Source organism: Oryzias latipes, chromosome 2 (genome assembly GCF_053564925.1).
Source record: "Oryzias latipes strain Hd-rR chromosome 2, Olatipes_Hd-rR_3.1".
In the NCBI taxonomy this organism is placed as follows: domain Eukaryota; kingdom Metazoa; phylum Chordata; class Actinopteri; order Beloniformes; family Adrianichthyidae; genus Oryzias; species Oryzias latipes.
In genome coordinates, this window is record NC_136238.1 from 3,820,001 (window position 1) to 3,834,653 (window position 14,653).

At 47.0% G+C, this 14,653-nt stretch overlaps 2 protein-coding genes across 2 annotated transcripts in view; one reads left to right on the forward strand and one right to left on the reverse strand.

Annotated features, from left to right (window-relative positions):
- The window catches only part of LOC144982190 (NACHT, LRR and PYD domains-containing protein 12-like), a 298,037-nt gene that overhangs the window by 236,069 nt on the left and 47,315 nt on the right, over positions 1–14,653 (forward strand). The gene's annotated exons all lie outside the window — the stretch shown is intronic.
- Positions 2,960–3,669, reverse strand: LOC144990521 (keratin, type II cytoskeletal 6C-like). Its single transcript, XM_078944045.1, has 4 exons — positions 3,610–3,669; positions 3,367–3,531; positions 3,145–3,294; positions 2,960–3,100 (listed from the first exon to the last, which is right to left on the reverse strand). The coding sequence occupies exons 1-4, from the start codon at positions 3,667–3,669 to the stop codon at positions 2,960–2,962; spliced, it is 516 nt and encodes a 171-aa protein (XP_078800171.1).

Here is a 14,653-nt window from a genome sequence, read left to right on the forward strand (position 1 = left end):
CTCGGGTTCGGGGTCCGCGGCAAGCGGCTTGGGTTCGGGGTCCGCGGCAAGCGGCTCGGGTTCGGGGTCCGCGGCAGGAATGGAATGGGTGGCGTCCGACAACCTCCTCGGAACCGGAACCGGTCGTGGACGGTCCGAAACCCTCCTCGGAGCAGGAACTGGTCGAGGTGCGTCCAGCAACCTCCTCGGAGCCGGAACGGGAGGAGTTGCGTCCGGGACCCTCCTAGGAGCCGGAACGGGTCGAGGTGGTTCTGGCACCCACCTCGGAGCAGAAACTGGTTCTGGTGGGTCCGGCACCCTCCTCGGAGCCGGAACGGGTTGGGGTGCATCAGGCGCCCTCCTGGACGCAGGACCGGGTTGGGGTGCCTCCAGGTCCACCTCCGGAACCACGACGGGACGCCGAGAAGGGCGATGGCGGCGACGACGACGGTGGCCCCCCCTCATAGCCAGGCGACTGCCGTTAAACGCTGAGGCGGGGAGCTCGAACCAGTCAGTAGAATCGACCCTCTCCTCCTCTCGGCAGTAGGCCTCCCACATATCCTGGTCGAGAGTGGCCAGGAAGGAGGCCCCCTGGATATCCTCCGGCTCCACCCCAACACTGTGGAACTGGACCCAGTCAGAAGACCCATGGATCCTGGTCCTCTCGTCCTGCTGGCAGTAGGCCTCCAGGAGCCGCATGTCCCTCATCCCGGGGTAGAGGAACTCGTCCGGCTGGTTCTCGTCTGCCTCCTGGAAGAATGCTCCAAAATGAAGCATGTTCCTCTCTGCTGGGTACAGGCTTGGCTGGTCCATAATGTTACGGGGGGAATGGAAGGTACCCAGGCGCAGAGAGGAGAGGAGGCAGGAGGATGCAAGGAATGGAGGTTTAATAACAAAAACTAAAGACAAAAACAAAACCACTGCATACGGCAGGCTAGAATCTCGAAACACTATAAAGACACTCAGCTCGAAAAACCGGGGAAGGATACAATATGGACCGTTACAGTTTGACCTAACAATGTCAAAGTAGACAAAGATTGTATCTTTATTACACAATTGTTTTGATTATTAGCTAAATTCCATATTCATAAAGCCAAATGGTTGAACTCCAAACCTAAATTCCAGCATTTTTGGAGTGAAATCAATCAGTACTGTACCATTATCAAACATCTGCTTAATTTTTGTTTTATTTTTATATTTTTCTGCAATATTTACACATTTATATTCCCCTGAGACATTCACGTTGTTGTTGAATTATGTTTGATATGTTTGATTTTAAAAAATCAATTTCCTTCGGCGGACGGGAATCAAACCTGCAGGACCCACAGCAGCTGCAGTTACCAGTGACTGCCACGAGAGGCGCCAAACAGCTGCATATTCAAATCTGCTGCCTGGAACAAACGTCAACACTTTCCATTCAACGACCGACAAGAAGAGCATTTCAAATCTATCCAAATACCTTCTGGACTGAGAGACTCTGGTGGTTGTGAAGTAATTTTGAGAAGTGTTTTTGTTTTTTCTACTTTTTTATTTAGGTTCTATCAATTTGTAGGTAGATAGAAGCCTTGGCTTCACCAGACACCTTTTTCTGTTCATGTTGTTCAATGTTTATGTTGATGTTTTAAGTTTGTGTGTTTAACATAACCCACATAAATGTCTCTCTCTTTCTCTCTAAAAATGTTCCCGCCTTTCTGCCTCACACAATCTGAGAGGATTTTTCTGCAGAGTGTTGATCTGGAAACTATTTTATTTAAAAAAAAACAGACATGCTTCTTAATTATTTTTTTTAGTGTGAAAGTCCTGACCAACATCCTTTTTTAGTGTCTGATTGTTAAACTTTATTTCAGTTTTAAGAGTCTGAAGACATGAAAGTAACTTTTCAAAATAAAAGCTGAGGTTCTACTGATGCATGACCTGCAGGACCTGCAGAACCTTACTCCATGAAGAGCTTTGATGAAGAGCTGTGATGAAGAGCTGTTCACCATAAAGACTCAGACCACAGAGAATCTAGAACCAGAACCTTCAGAGGTTCTGATGGTCATATTTCTCCATCTAATGCTGAACAGAAAGGATGTCAGCTGGAATGGAAATGTGTCTCATCACAGTTTAGGTCCAAAGACGTAGTTCAGCCTCACCAATCAACACGCCTCCACAACAGAACAGCTGATGCTGGACAGCTTGGTTGGAATATTAGGTTGAATGAAGAAATGAGAACATTGGTGGAGCGCTCTGATTGGCCAGAGAGGTGAGTCATGGCTCTCTGTCCAATCAGTGTTTGGAACATGTCCCACAAAGCTTCCTTCATGTTGAACGTCTTTCTCTGTCATCCATTCACTGGATTTCTGATTTCATGCTCAACATTTCAAGCTGATGTCTTTGTGTCTCAGCCTCCAGAAGGTTTCAGCACCACCATCCGGACAGCTCCCACTGCATGTTCTCCTTTAAACCCAGCCGGGCTCCAACCAAGAGTTTGGGAAGAAATCAGGAGAAACTGGAGAACGGAGGAGGAGATCTGAGGATCTCTGCAGAGAGAAGGTGTGGAGAAAAGACAGACGTGCAATGTAGCCAGTTCTCTGACCGAGTCCTCATGAGAGACACGCTACATGTGTCAAGCAGGACAGACGTGGGATTAAAGGGGAGGAGGAGCAGAACTGAAGATCAAAGATAGAAGATGCAGACAAACAGGAGAAAATGAACCACCTGGAAGAACATCCACCTGGAAGAACAACCACCTGGAAGAACATCCACCTGGAAGAACATCCACCTGGAAGAACATCCACCTGGAAGAACATCCACCTGGAAGAACATCTACCTGGAAGAACATCCACCTGGAAGAACATCCACCTGGAAGAACATCTACCTGGAAGAACATCCACCTGGAACAACATCCACCTGGAAGCATTTGCTCCAATCCAATGGCTGACCCCCCCCCCCCCCCCCCCCACACACACACAGAATGGAACCACATAGAAGCGCTCTATTAGATTACACATGTGGAGGCCTCCAGCCGTGGAACCTGCAGGGTCAGACTGTCCCTTTTCTTCTTCAGTTCCTCTTCCAGTCCAGATATTTCTGCGTCGTCCCCTATTTCCTGCTTTAAGTCTTTTTCCAGCGTCTCTTCCTATCAGGACACAGGGATGTCATCAGGATGGAGGTGGTGGATGCAGAAGTTTGTTGTTTGCTCTTTACCTTTGTTTGCTGAACCTCCAGCTTAGTTTTCAGTTCTGTGATGCTCTTCTTCAGAAATGTCATTTCCCTCTTTATCTTGTCTGCCTTCTGCTTGGACTGGCCTGAAGTTTGGCGCAAAGCATCAATCTGAGGAGGAGAGCAACCACAGTGACATCATTGATGTTGAGGTGTGACAGACCTCATCCTCTTCTTCTTCACCTTCTTCCTGTTCAGCTGATCTACTTCCTGCTTGGTGCAATCTGCTATTTCTGCATAATGAGCCTCAAGGGATGTGATGATGTTCTCCAGGTCCAGGGAGCGTTTCTTGGTGTCAGAGATGACCCTCGTCTCATTCTGGACCTGAGACTCCAGCTCCTTGAGTTCCTGAAGGTCAGACGCACAGAAGGGTCATCTGGAGGAACGTCTTCTTTCTCCAGAAGCAGGAATGGAACCTCTCTGTACCTCATCAAATCCAGCTCTGAGGAAGTTCCTCTTATTGTTCAGAACCCTCTTTTCCACCATCCAGTCAGCTTTTGTCAGCCATTCATGCTCTAAAGCCTGTTGCATTAAAACAGTTCAGATATTTTTGTAAACATTAGATTAGGCACAAACACTTCAGGATGTTGGTTTTACCTTCTTGCTGGTGAGAAGTGTGTTCTCCTCTTCAGATCTTTTTTCTTCTCTTCCTCGTACCTGGTAGCGTTTCCATGGTTACCGTGCTGCCAAACGCTTAGAGCTTCAGAACCAGAACCTCTGCTGACCTCCTCCTGGTGTCCTCCATCTCCTTCTTCTGCACAGACAGCTCCTCCTTCAGCTTCTCCTGGTCTCTGAGGAAAGCTTGAAGCTGCTGTTCCAGCTCTTTCTCTGCTCTCTTCACAATCTCATCCACCTTCCAGGTGTGGACGTCCCTCCACTTAAGGATCTTCAGTTCTTCTTCCAGCTTTTTGTTCTCAGTCTCACATTGAATCACCTGGAACACACAGACACAATGTTTGCACCAAAATATGCTTTGAACTTTGGACATGTTTCTCAAGCATCACATCTGAACAGAAACATGTCTGAAAGGTTTTCCATGAAGCTTTTTTTTCTAACTTGTCCTGTCCAACAGCTGGGCAGACAGATGAGAGCTGAGGGCCTCTTGTGTTGGACATATTTTACTTTAACAAGAGGGGTTATTAATCTTCAGACAAACCAGAGGTATGTCTGAATAAACCCCTTTTGTAATTGAGGCCAAACTTTATTAATTTCAACCGAAGGGAAGAAGAGAGAGGGATGTTAGAGAGAGATAGAGAGAGGGGGGGGTAGGAGGGTGATAATAGAAGGGGGGGGGGGTAAGACCACGAAGCAGCATAGAGCAGCAAGTTTACTGGTTGTTTATCATTACGGTAAGGTTCAATGTAGTACAAGTCTTAAAGGGCAGGGCCTGTCCACACACACTCAAATGTTATAAACACACCTCTTAAGTGCAAAAATGTTCACATGTCGACATGTCCACAAAACAGATAGTGTTCACACGCATACCTATGCCTTTAAACCAACTAGTGTGAAATCTTTCATTCATTCAATCATGCAAACTATTAGTGCAAAGGTGAGCTAACACCAGTGCTCAGGTGAGTGTTTATGTTCTTCTAAAATGGATGGTGGAATGTGAAAAGAAGGAGGAGGAGCGCCCAGCCACCCCCACACCCAGACCCCCTCCGCAGCAGTAGCGGCAGCCGGAACCCCCAAATGCCACACGGGAGCAGGCAAGGAACAACCGCCCCCCCCGGGCGACCAAATCCGCCACTAAGGCCAGGGCCAGCAGGACCGCCGCGAGGCCCCCAGAGCCAGAGAGCAGGGAGGCATGGGGGGAAAGAGAGCGCCGCCTCAGCCCAACCAGGAGAGCAGCCCCCCTGCCGCGCCGGGAGAGCCCAACGCAGGACCCCACCGGAGAAGGACGCCCACAGCCCCAGACAAGCACCCCACCACCACACAGGAGTTCCGGGCATCCGCCCGCCCCAACCCCAGGTACGAGCCAGGACCCCCCAAGGGACACCCGCTCCCTACTTCAGGCAGCCACCCACCCGGCCCACGGTTGGTCCAGGGAGGAGCGAGGCAGGGGGCCCACCGCCCCCGCCCAGGAGGGGGGCACCCCAGGGAAAAAGGGGGCCCACAAGGGGTGTTGTAAACATGGCCCGACCAGGCTCGGCCACAGTTGGAAATTTGGCGCGGCCCAGTGCTCAGGGGCAAGGACCAGAACCCACCCCCAGGGACACGAACACCCCCGGCCCAGGTGTAATGTGAACCCCCCCCACCGCGCGGAGAGAGCACAGCCGGGCCCAGGAAGCTGGCACCCAGGGTACACGGCCGCTGTTGCCAAGGGCCCCGTACCCCCCACCAGGGAAGGGGTAGGGGACAGATGGTCCTAGGTCCCACCTTCCTTGCAAAATGTGTGTGCGTGTATGTGTGTTTGAGAGTGTGTGTGTGTGCATGTGTGTGTTTATGTTGGAATGTATATATTGAGAGGGGAGGGGTGTGTGTACTAAAGGGGGTGCAGTTAAAATTGGCGGGTAGGGCACTAAGGGGACATCTCCTGATTACTCACAGTGATGTCCCCTCACCCTCCACACCAAGGGGCCCTAAATGTCTAAGGTGCGGCTAAAATTGGCTGGTAGGGTGCTAAGAGGACATCTGTTGCTTGCTGGCAGTGATGTCCAAGCACCCCCCCTACCAAGGGCCCTACATGTCTGTCCATGAAGCTACGATGATGTCACATATGATGAGCTCCACTGGAATCAACCCAAACAGCTTTGATGACACCAAACATTCAAATCACTGAATTCCTTTCATTTTAGTGATCCACTTCAAAAAATTTAGTTACAGTCAGGTCTATCAATATAATCCCAACATTTGTGGCTGTACACTCCACCACAGTGGATTTAAAGATGTGCTTCAACTGCAGACTGTCAGCTTTAATTTGTGGGTTTTCCATCCAGATCAAGGAGAGGTGCAGAAATTACAACAGTTTGCATCTGTGCCTCCCACTTGTTCAGGAACCAAAAGTAACAGGACAGAATAATAATCCGAAATCTAACTATACTTTTTAATACTTGGTTCCAAATCCTTTGTAGTCACTTCCAGCCTGAAGTCTGGATCTCATAGACATCAGCAGACGCTGATTTCATCCCTGCTGATGCTCTGCCAGGGCTCCAATGCAGCTGTCTTCAGTTCCTGCTTTTTCTTGGAGCATTTTCCCTTCGGGCTAGTCTTCAGCAAGTGAAACGCTTCCGCTTCTTTCCCTTGGGATAGTCTTTGGTTGCTGTTGCAGTCTGCTTTGGGTCCAGTCTGTGGTTGCTGTTGCAGTCTGCTTTGGGTCCAGTCTTTGGTTGCTGTTGCAGTCTGCTTTGGGTCCAGTCTTTGGTTGCTGTTGCAGTCTGCTTTGGGTCCAGTCTTTGGTTGCTGTTGCAGTCTGCTTTGGGTCCAGTCTTTGGTTGCTGTTGCAGTTTGCTTTGGGTCCAGTCTTTGGTTGCTGTTGCAGTCTGCTTTGGGTCCAGTCTTTGGTTGCTGTTGCAGTTTGCTTTGGGTCCAGTCTTTGGTTGCTGTTGCAGTCTGCTTTGGGTCCAGTCTTTGGTTGCTGTTGCAGTCTGCTTTGGGTCCAGTCTTTGGTTGCTGTTGCAGTCTGCTTTGGGTCCAGTCTGTGGTTGCTGTTGCAGTCTGCTTTGAGTCCAGTCTGTGGTTGCTGTTGCAGTCTGTTTGGGTCCAGTCTTTGGTTGCTGTTGCAGTCTGCTTTGGGTCCAGTCTTTGGTTGCTGTTGCAGTCTGCTTTGGGTCTAGTCTGTGGTTGCTGTTGCAGTCTGCTTTGGGTCTAGTCTTTGGTTGCTGTTGCAGTCTGATTGGGTCCAGTCTTTGGTTGCTGTTGCAGTCTGTTTGGGTCCAGTTTTTGGTTGCTGTTGCAGTTTGCTTTGGGTCCAGTCTTTGGTTGCTGTTGCAGTCTGCTTTGGGTCTAGTCTTTGGTTGCTGTTGCAGTCTGCTTTGGGTCCAGTCTTTGGTTGTTGTTGCAGTCTGCTTTGGGTCCAGTCTTTGGTTGCTGTTGCAGTTTGCTTTGGGTCCAGTCTTTGATTGCTGTTGCAGTCTGCTTTGGGTCCAGTCTTTGGTTGCTGTTGCAGTTTGCTTTGGGTCCAGTCTTTGGTTGCTGTTGCAGTCTGCTTTGGGTCCAGTTTTTGGTTGCTGTTGCAGTCTGCTTTGGGTCCAGTCTTTGGTTGCTGTTGCAGTCTGCTTTGGGTCCAGTCTTTGCTTGCTGTTGCAGTTTGCTTTGGGTCCAGTCTTTGGTTGCTGTTGCAGTCTGCTTTGGGTCCAGTCTGTGGTTGCTGTTGCAGTCTGCTTTCGGTCCAGTTTTTGGTTGCTGTTGCAGTCTGCTTTGGGTCTAGTCTGTGGTTGTTGTTGCAGTCTGCTTTGGGTCCAGTCTTTGGTTGCTGTTGCAGTCTACTTTGGGTCCAGTCTTTGGTTGCTGTTGCAGTCTGCTTTGGGTCCAGTCTTTGGTTGTTGTTGCAGTCTGCTTGGGTCCAGTCTTTGGTTGCTGTTGCAGTCTGCTTTGGGTCCAGTCTTTGGTTGTTGTTGCAGTCTGCTTTGGGTCCAGTCTTTGGTTGCTGTTGCAGTTTGCTTTGGGTCCAGTCTTTGGTTGCTGTTGCAGTCTGCTTTGGGTCCAGTCTGTGGTTGCTGTTGCAGTCTGCTTTGGGTCCAGTTTTTGGTTGCTGTTGCAGTCTGCTTTGGGTCCAGTCTTTGGTTGCTGTTGCAGTCTGCTTTGGGTCCAGTTTTTGGTTGCTGTTGCAGTCTGCTTTGGGTCCAGTTTTTGGTTGCTGTTGCAGTCTGCTTTGGGTCCAGTCTTTGGTTGTTGTTGCAGTCTGCTTTGGGTCCAGTCTTTGGTTGTTGTTGCAGTCTGCTTTGGGTCCAGTCTTTGGTTGCTGTTGCAGTCTGCTTTGGGTCCAGTCTTTGGTTGCTGTTGCAGTCTGCTTTGGGTCCAGTCTTTGGTTGCTGTTGCAGTTTGCTTTGGGTCCAGTCTTTGGTTGCTGTTGCAGTCTGCTTTGGGTCCAGTCTGTGGTTGCTGTTGCAGTCTGCTTTGGGTCCAGTTTTTGGTTGTTGTTGCAGTCTGCTTTGGGTCCAGTCTTTGGTTGTTGTTGCAGTCTGCTTTGGGTCCAGTCTTTGGTTGCTGTTGCAGTCTGCTTTGGGTCCAGTCTTTGGTTGCTGTCGCAGTCTGCTTTGGGTGCATCTGCACTGTGAAGCTCCGTCCAATGAGAGATGAACCATTTGGGTGAATGTGAGCAGATAATACTGCAGAAACACTTCAGAATTCATCCTACTGCTTTGGTCAGCATCACATCATCAATAAATACCAGAGAACCAGTTCTATTAGCAGCTATACATGCCCACACCATGCCACTGCCACCACCATGTTTCACTGATGAGGTGGTCTGCTGAGGATCAGGAGCAGTTCCTTTCCTTCTCTTTTCTTTCCATCACTCTGGTACAAGTTGGTCTCATTTGTCCATAGGATGTTGTTCCAGAACTGTAAAGACTGTTTTAGTCGTCGTTTGTCAAACTCTAATCTGTCCTTCCTGGTTTTGAGCTCACTGATGGTTTCCATCTTGTTGTAGGTCCTCTGGATTCACTCTGGTGAAGTAATGCCTGCTGTACCGTGGCGATGTGGTCCCTTAAGTAGTGAATGACGCCATCGCCACCATTAAAACCAAGCGCAGCATCCAGTTTGTGGACTGGTGTCCCACAGGGTTCAAGGTGGGCATCACCTACCAGACCCCCACCATGGTTCCTGGAGGGGACCTGGCCAAGGTGCAGAGGGTCGTCTGCATGCTCAGCAACACCACCGCCAGGCCTGGACCACAAGTTTAAGCTCATGTATGCCAAATGGGCCTTTGTGCACTGATATGTGGGGGAGGGCATGAAGGAGGGGGGCATGGCCGCCCTGGAGAAGGATTACGAAGAGGTGGGAACCAACAACATTGGAGAGGGGGAGGAAGGGGGGGGCATTGAGAAACTCCAATCACCTAACACCTTTGGTACGTCTGAATGTCATCTGGCTGCACTGTATGTACCTGATGACCTATGACCTATGACCTATGACAATCAAATCGATCTGATGAAGATCAAAACAGACTGGTGATATGGTGACAAACACATAAACTACACGGATCATGTCTACGACACAGAAACGTTTAATTGCAGCTCATCTTCTAGTTTTCATGAACAGATGAGGTCAGAGTTCAGCCTGTTTGGAGTTCCTAAAATATTAGAATGAAAATCAGAGAAAGAAATGGGAACAAAGATCACCTGTTTTATTTTATTTTGTAATCATTGAATGGAATATGATTCCATAAATATGAATCAATCTCCTGAAAATGAACCAGTGGGAGTAAAAGTGACGTCACATCCTGTCATGATTTTAGAGGAATTGGTAAAAATATGATCCATTTCTGTCTTTACTTTCTACATTTACATCATGTTAACTTTTCATTTTAATAATTTAAATGGATGAAACTGAGTTTAAATAAAGTCTTGAAAGTGAAAATATGACCAGGAAGCTTATTTTAAGTGCTGGTTTGGTTCTGATTATCAGAACATTAGAACAACAATAGGAAAGAACAACTTAGAGAACAGTTTTCCGCTTTATTTGTCATCTTTCCTTTAATAAGACAAAATAATCAAAGTTAATTGTTAGTTATTAACAATGATAATAATCCATTCAGTATTTATTTGACTTTCAAATTCATTTTTAAAAGTTGAGTCAATAGAATTGAGAGAAGTGATGGATTTGTGACAAAGAACCGTTTCCTCCACATGTTCTTAACATGTTTTCTACTCATCAACAAAACCCGGCTTGTTGTCGGGAAGATTTCCATTTTCTGAAGAAATCCAAACCAAAATGTTTCAAATCGTGGAATCCTCCAAAACTGTGACGGTACATTTCTCCAGCAGATGTCACTGTTCTTTGTTGGACTAAAGTCTTGAAAATCTCCATGTTTTTTGGTCCAATCAGAGCTAAAAGCTCCAGAGATGGTTCTGCTTTTCACTTGGATGTTTGGAGAGATCAGTGGGACTCTTTTTCTAAACTTCCTGCAGTCATCAAAGTGTCAAACTAAAGTGTTTTTCTGCTCCTCACATCTTTCTCTCTGTTGGAATCTGTCAGAGTTTTTCCTGGAAGCTCTGACAGATCTGGAAGATCCACATTCTTTCACTTTGAGCTTTTCTTTGGGATCAAATCTCTGCCTCCAACGGCTGTTCTGACTTGTTCACATTCAGATTCAATCTGCTCAGTTCTGAGCTTTAGCAGAGGAGAACGATCATCTAAATCCTGAAAACATCTAAATCCTGAAAACATCTAACATGCTGTCACTAGGTCAGTTAATTCGCAGTAAGAACACATTCTATCAAAACTATGCAGATGATACTCAGCTCTATGTGTCACTGACAGCAGGTGAATGTGGATCAGTGGATTCCCTCAGCCACTGCCTCCAACAGATCAGTGCGTGGAATAATGTAGATTGTTTTGACCCAACAAAAACGACTTTCTGCAGCTAAACTCAGACACATCTCTGACATCTTAGTGTCATCTGAACCATCTGGACTCTGAGGACCTCAGGGACAAGCCTCCTGCGGGGCCTAGAGTCAGGACTAAACATGGGGAATCAGCGTTTCAGTCTTCTGCAGCTAAACGCTGGAACAGTCTCTCTGTGGCTGTGAGACCGGCCTCTACTGTGTTAAGGTTCAAATCCAGACTCAGAACATTCCTGTTTAGCCGTGTTAATACCTGAAGGGTCCTCATCTTCACCTCTGTTCATGTTCTTTGCTCTTTACTGTCTTTTAAAGTCAATCTTGTAATGATTATGTATGTTTTGAATCTTTGCACTGTTACGTTTTGTGATATTAATGCATTTTCCTGTTTTGTGAAGCACTTTCTGTACAAATTGTACTACACAGATAAACTTTGATCAGTTTGTCCTGCTGTCGTATTAAATGAAATATACTGACTGATGCCTTTGAATCTCAAACCATTCATCCATCAAACACTTCCAGGATTCTGGCCTTGTTTGGTTCCCGTCCCTCACCTGAGACGTCTTTGGTTGCTTTCACGCTGCTGCTGTTGAACCACAGCAGGTCCAGCGGGTGAAACCAAACCCCAAAGTTCTGCTGACCCGCTTCAGGTCGCCTCTGACACCGACCAAACCAAAGCGACACTCGGAGGAAACCAAGTCTGGTTTGGACCAAAACGCCCAGTGTGAACGTGTTCCTGTTCATCTGTCCATCCATGTTCCAGACCAGACCAAACCCATACATGAACCAGGAGTTCTGGAACGGGTTCTGTGGGTTATGGGTGGTCCGGGTCCGTGGTGGGTCATAGAGAGGGGAGCGGCTGCACCTTAAAAGGGCGTGTCTTTCAGTTTCCTTGAGGCCTTATGCCTACCTCAATGGATGTCACCAAAATGGAGCGTACCATTGTCGGATGATGGAAGTGACGCGCTCTTATGATGGAAGGCTGATGATGTCGTACGGCGTCCTTACGCCAAACTCTAGTACTTAGTGAAGTGTGAGTTCTGGCTCCTAACTGACCACTCACAAATGCTGCACACGTGTTGTGTGCGTGCTCAGGACCTGTCTACAAACATGTGCATGAACATTTTCTCTTGTTTGGGCTAGGACCTCCATATTTCCCATGCAGCTTTCACCATTTTTCACCCGTGAGGACCGCTGGAACTATGACTTAACCCCAGCGGCGCCACCGTGGAGCCGCAAGGACAGTTTATGTTTGAAGAATGCTGTAAACTACCGAGTTTGCAAGAGTGCCGACCAACCGTAGCTGAAACTGAATCACCTAAACTTCAGATTGTAGATGTATCTGAAATAATAAATGGATTTCAGTATCAAAGCTGCACATAAATCTTAAATTTTGTTCTTAAACGTTTCACAAATCCATCCTCTCTTGGTAAATTGTTGAATGATCTGCAGACCGGTTCTGGTGGCTGGTTTCTATAATATAATCCATTTTCCAGAGAAACAGCATCAAAAACATTCCTCACACGTCAGAATGTCACTTGTTTTGTTCCCCTGAAGCCTTAAAGCTGGTTTGCAGGAATTCTCCTCTAAATGGACCACAACAGAAAGCTCCTGATGGTAATCGGGGTGGAGCGGCCAACACCTGATCAGGACGTTTGAGCGCTAAACTTCTTTCAGTTTCAATTACGGCTGTATATTTGTTTTTCAGCTTATCCTTCTTCAAACAGGACGGTTCTGGAGGCTCCCAGTGCTGCAGTTACACATTAGCTGCAGAACAAAACCTCTGTGTTTGTTCACTGATGCAGATTTCTGCTGGAAAAGCTGTAAAAATCTGCATTCTGACTCGTTTTACAGACTGAAATCTGTGCAAACACGGCTACAAAGAGGTTGGTGGACAGAGGTTTGGTTTCTGGATGAATCACTGCAGTCGTGACGGAACAATGAGCTTCATTCAGGAACATTTCTGCTGAATTACACTAAAACCAGCACTAATGTATGTAGATGGATGAATCAGAGCCTTAAGGCCGCGTCACACAGCTGCTACCTGCATTTAGTACATTTTCTGAGTGGGACATGTCGGCCTTTCGTGGTCCATGCCTGATAATTACACGTGTTTGTCATCGTTGATGTGCTCAGATGGTTTCAGCCGACGTCTCTTTACGTAAATTCCGTTTTGAGATGTTCAAAATTCTTTGGTTGGTTGAGAATTATGCAGTTTACATGGATTTTACGTAGTTTACATGTAATTATGACTTAAATCTGACACAATCGTGGTGAAAAACAGATGTGTGTCTTTCCACAATCGTTTCACGTTTGTCTGGCAGACTTTTAACACATGAACCACTGATGTAGAACATTTATATCACATATATGACTCACAAATCATGTTAAACTGATGTCATTGACACATAAATCACTAATGAATTGCAGATAAACATCACAATAATTGTACGGTTCATGTTCTACGTTGGTTTGCGTGTTCTTTGCGTGTTTATTCGTCCTTCTGTGGTTTTGATGTGGTTCATTTGTGATACATCTGTGAACATTTCACGTAAAGACCACAACGTTTCTCACTTTTTCCATGTAGATTCATGTACGAACAGTTTTCATCCGTGGAATATGCGCTAAATGTACGAAAGAGCTGTGAGACACGGCCTTCATGTCACTGTGTTCACTTCCTGCATTTATTTATGTGATATTTATTCAAATGTATGAACACACACACATACAAGACACGATGGTAGCTGGGATCAGTAGAGGAGGTTTAGTGTTGACAGGTCTGATGGTCAATGAGCCGTGTCTGTCTGAAATGAATTACCGGTATTAGTGTTTGGATTCTAATAGGTCTGAATGCGGCTGCATCAAGGCAGGAAGATTCTGATTGGCCTAAATGCTGCTGATGCTTCTTCATCCAAAGACAACAACTTTCTCTGCCAACTTTGGTCCTCCAACGCATTCTGCACGCACCTGAAACGCTTTAACCTGCGCTGGAGCCCAACCACTCAGACTGGTCTGTGAGTCACCCTGTATCTATGTTTCTGCATCAAACCGACCAACCAGCCAACCAACCCACCCTTGTTCACCTAAAGGAGAAGAACACTTCAAAAGCCTTTGTAGCTGAACCCCAGGACGGCTTCCTGTGCCAAAACTGTGGAATTCAATATTTGTAATTTGATTTCTTTTTAGTTTGCCGGTTTCTCCTGAAATGTTTCCAGACCTCGGTGTGGAAACATCGGCGGGCAGAGATGGGGTTGTCTGTGGCAACGCCACAAACATCACTGATGAGCTGTTGTGGTAGAAAGGCTGGTGCTGCTGGGCGTTGTTGGATTCTGCTGGATGAAGACCTCGGTAGAACGTCCAGGTGCAGCAGAGACACCGTGGAAGGATTCATCCCTCACTGGGTTTGGACAGAAAGCAGACAGAGATGTGAAGACCACAAACTGGAGAAGCTCACAGGAAGGAGACGTGAACCGGGAGAGTTCCCATCCATGCTTTAACTAAATCACCAAACTTTCACAGCAACAAGGAAAGGGCTGAGACGATGATCTACCGGGGAAAAGAGCTTTCCGTTTGATAAGAATTCAAAACTGCTGCTGTGAAGTGAAGCTTTTGGAGACTTTTCTGTCTGAAATGAGTCTGAAGCTGCAACGTGAAAGAAAGGAAAGTAAAACTCTGTAGAAACAGGCGTGTGGAGCAAAGAGCCTGCAGGGGGGAGAGAACCTGTGTCAGGTGTCTATTAAGGAGGGGGGGGGCTTCCTCTTTAATAGACACCTGCTGCTGTGGAATGAGCTGAGCGGGACACGACTGTATGCAAATCTGACTTTGGAATGGCTGGAATGGAAAGAATCCTCTTTTTTTAGACCCATCTCTACTTTCAGATCAGGATGTTTGTTTTGTTTTAGAAAAAGCTCCTTGTAACATTTTATTGTCACAGATAAAATAAAACATTTTCATTTAAAGTTCAT

Coding starts and splice junctions, on each gene's coding strand:
- LOC144990521 (XM_078944045.1), bottom strand. CDS start 3,669: ATGGTGGAAAAGAGGGTTCTGAACAATAAGAGGAACTTCCTCAGAGCT. Junction 3,532..3,609: donor TCAGAGCTGGATTTGATGAG/GTACAGAGAGGT, acceptor TCTGACCTTCAG/GAACTCAAGGAGCTGGAGTC. Junction 3,101..3,144: donor AGAGCAAACAACAAACTTCT/GCATCCACCACC, acceptor GTGTCCTGATAG/GAAGAGACGCTGGAAAAAGA.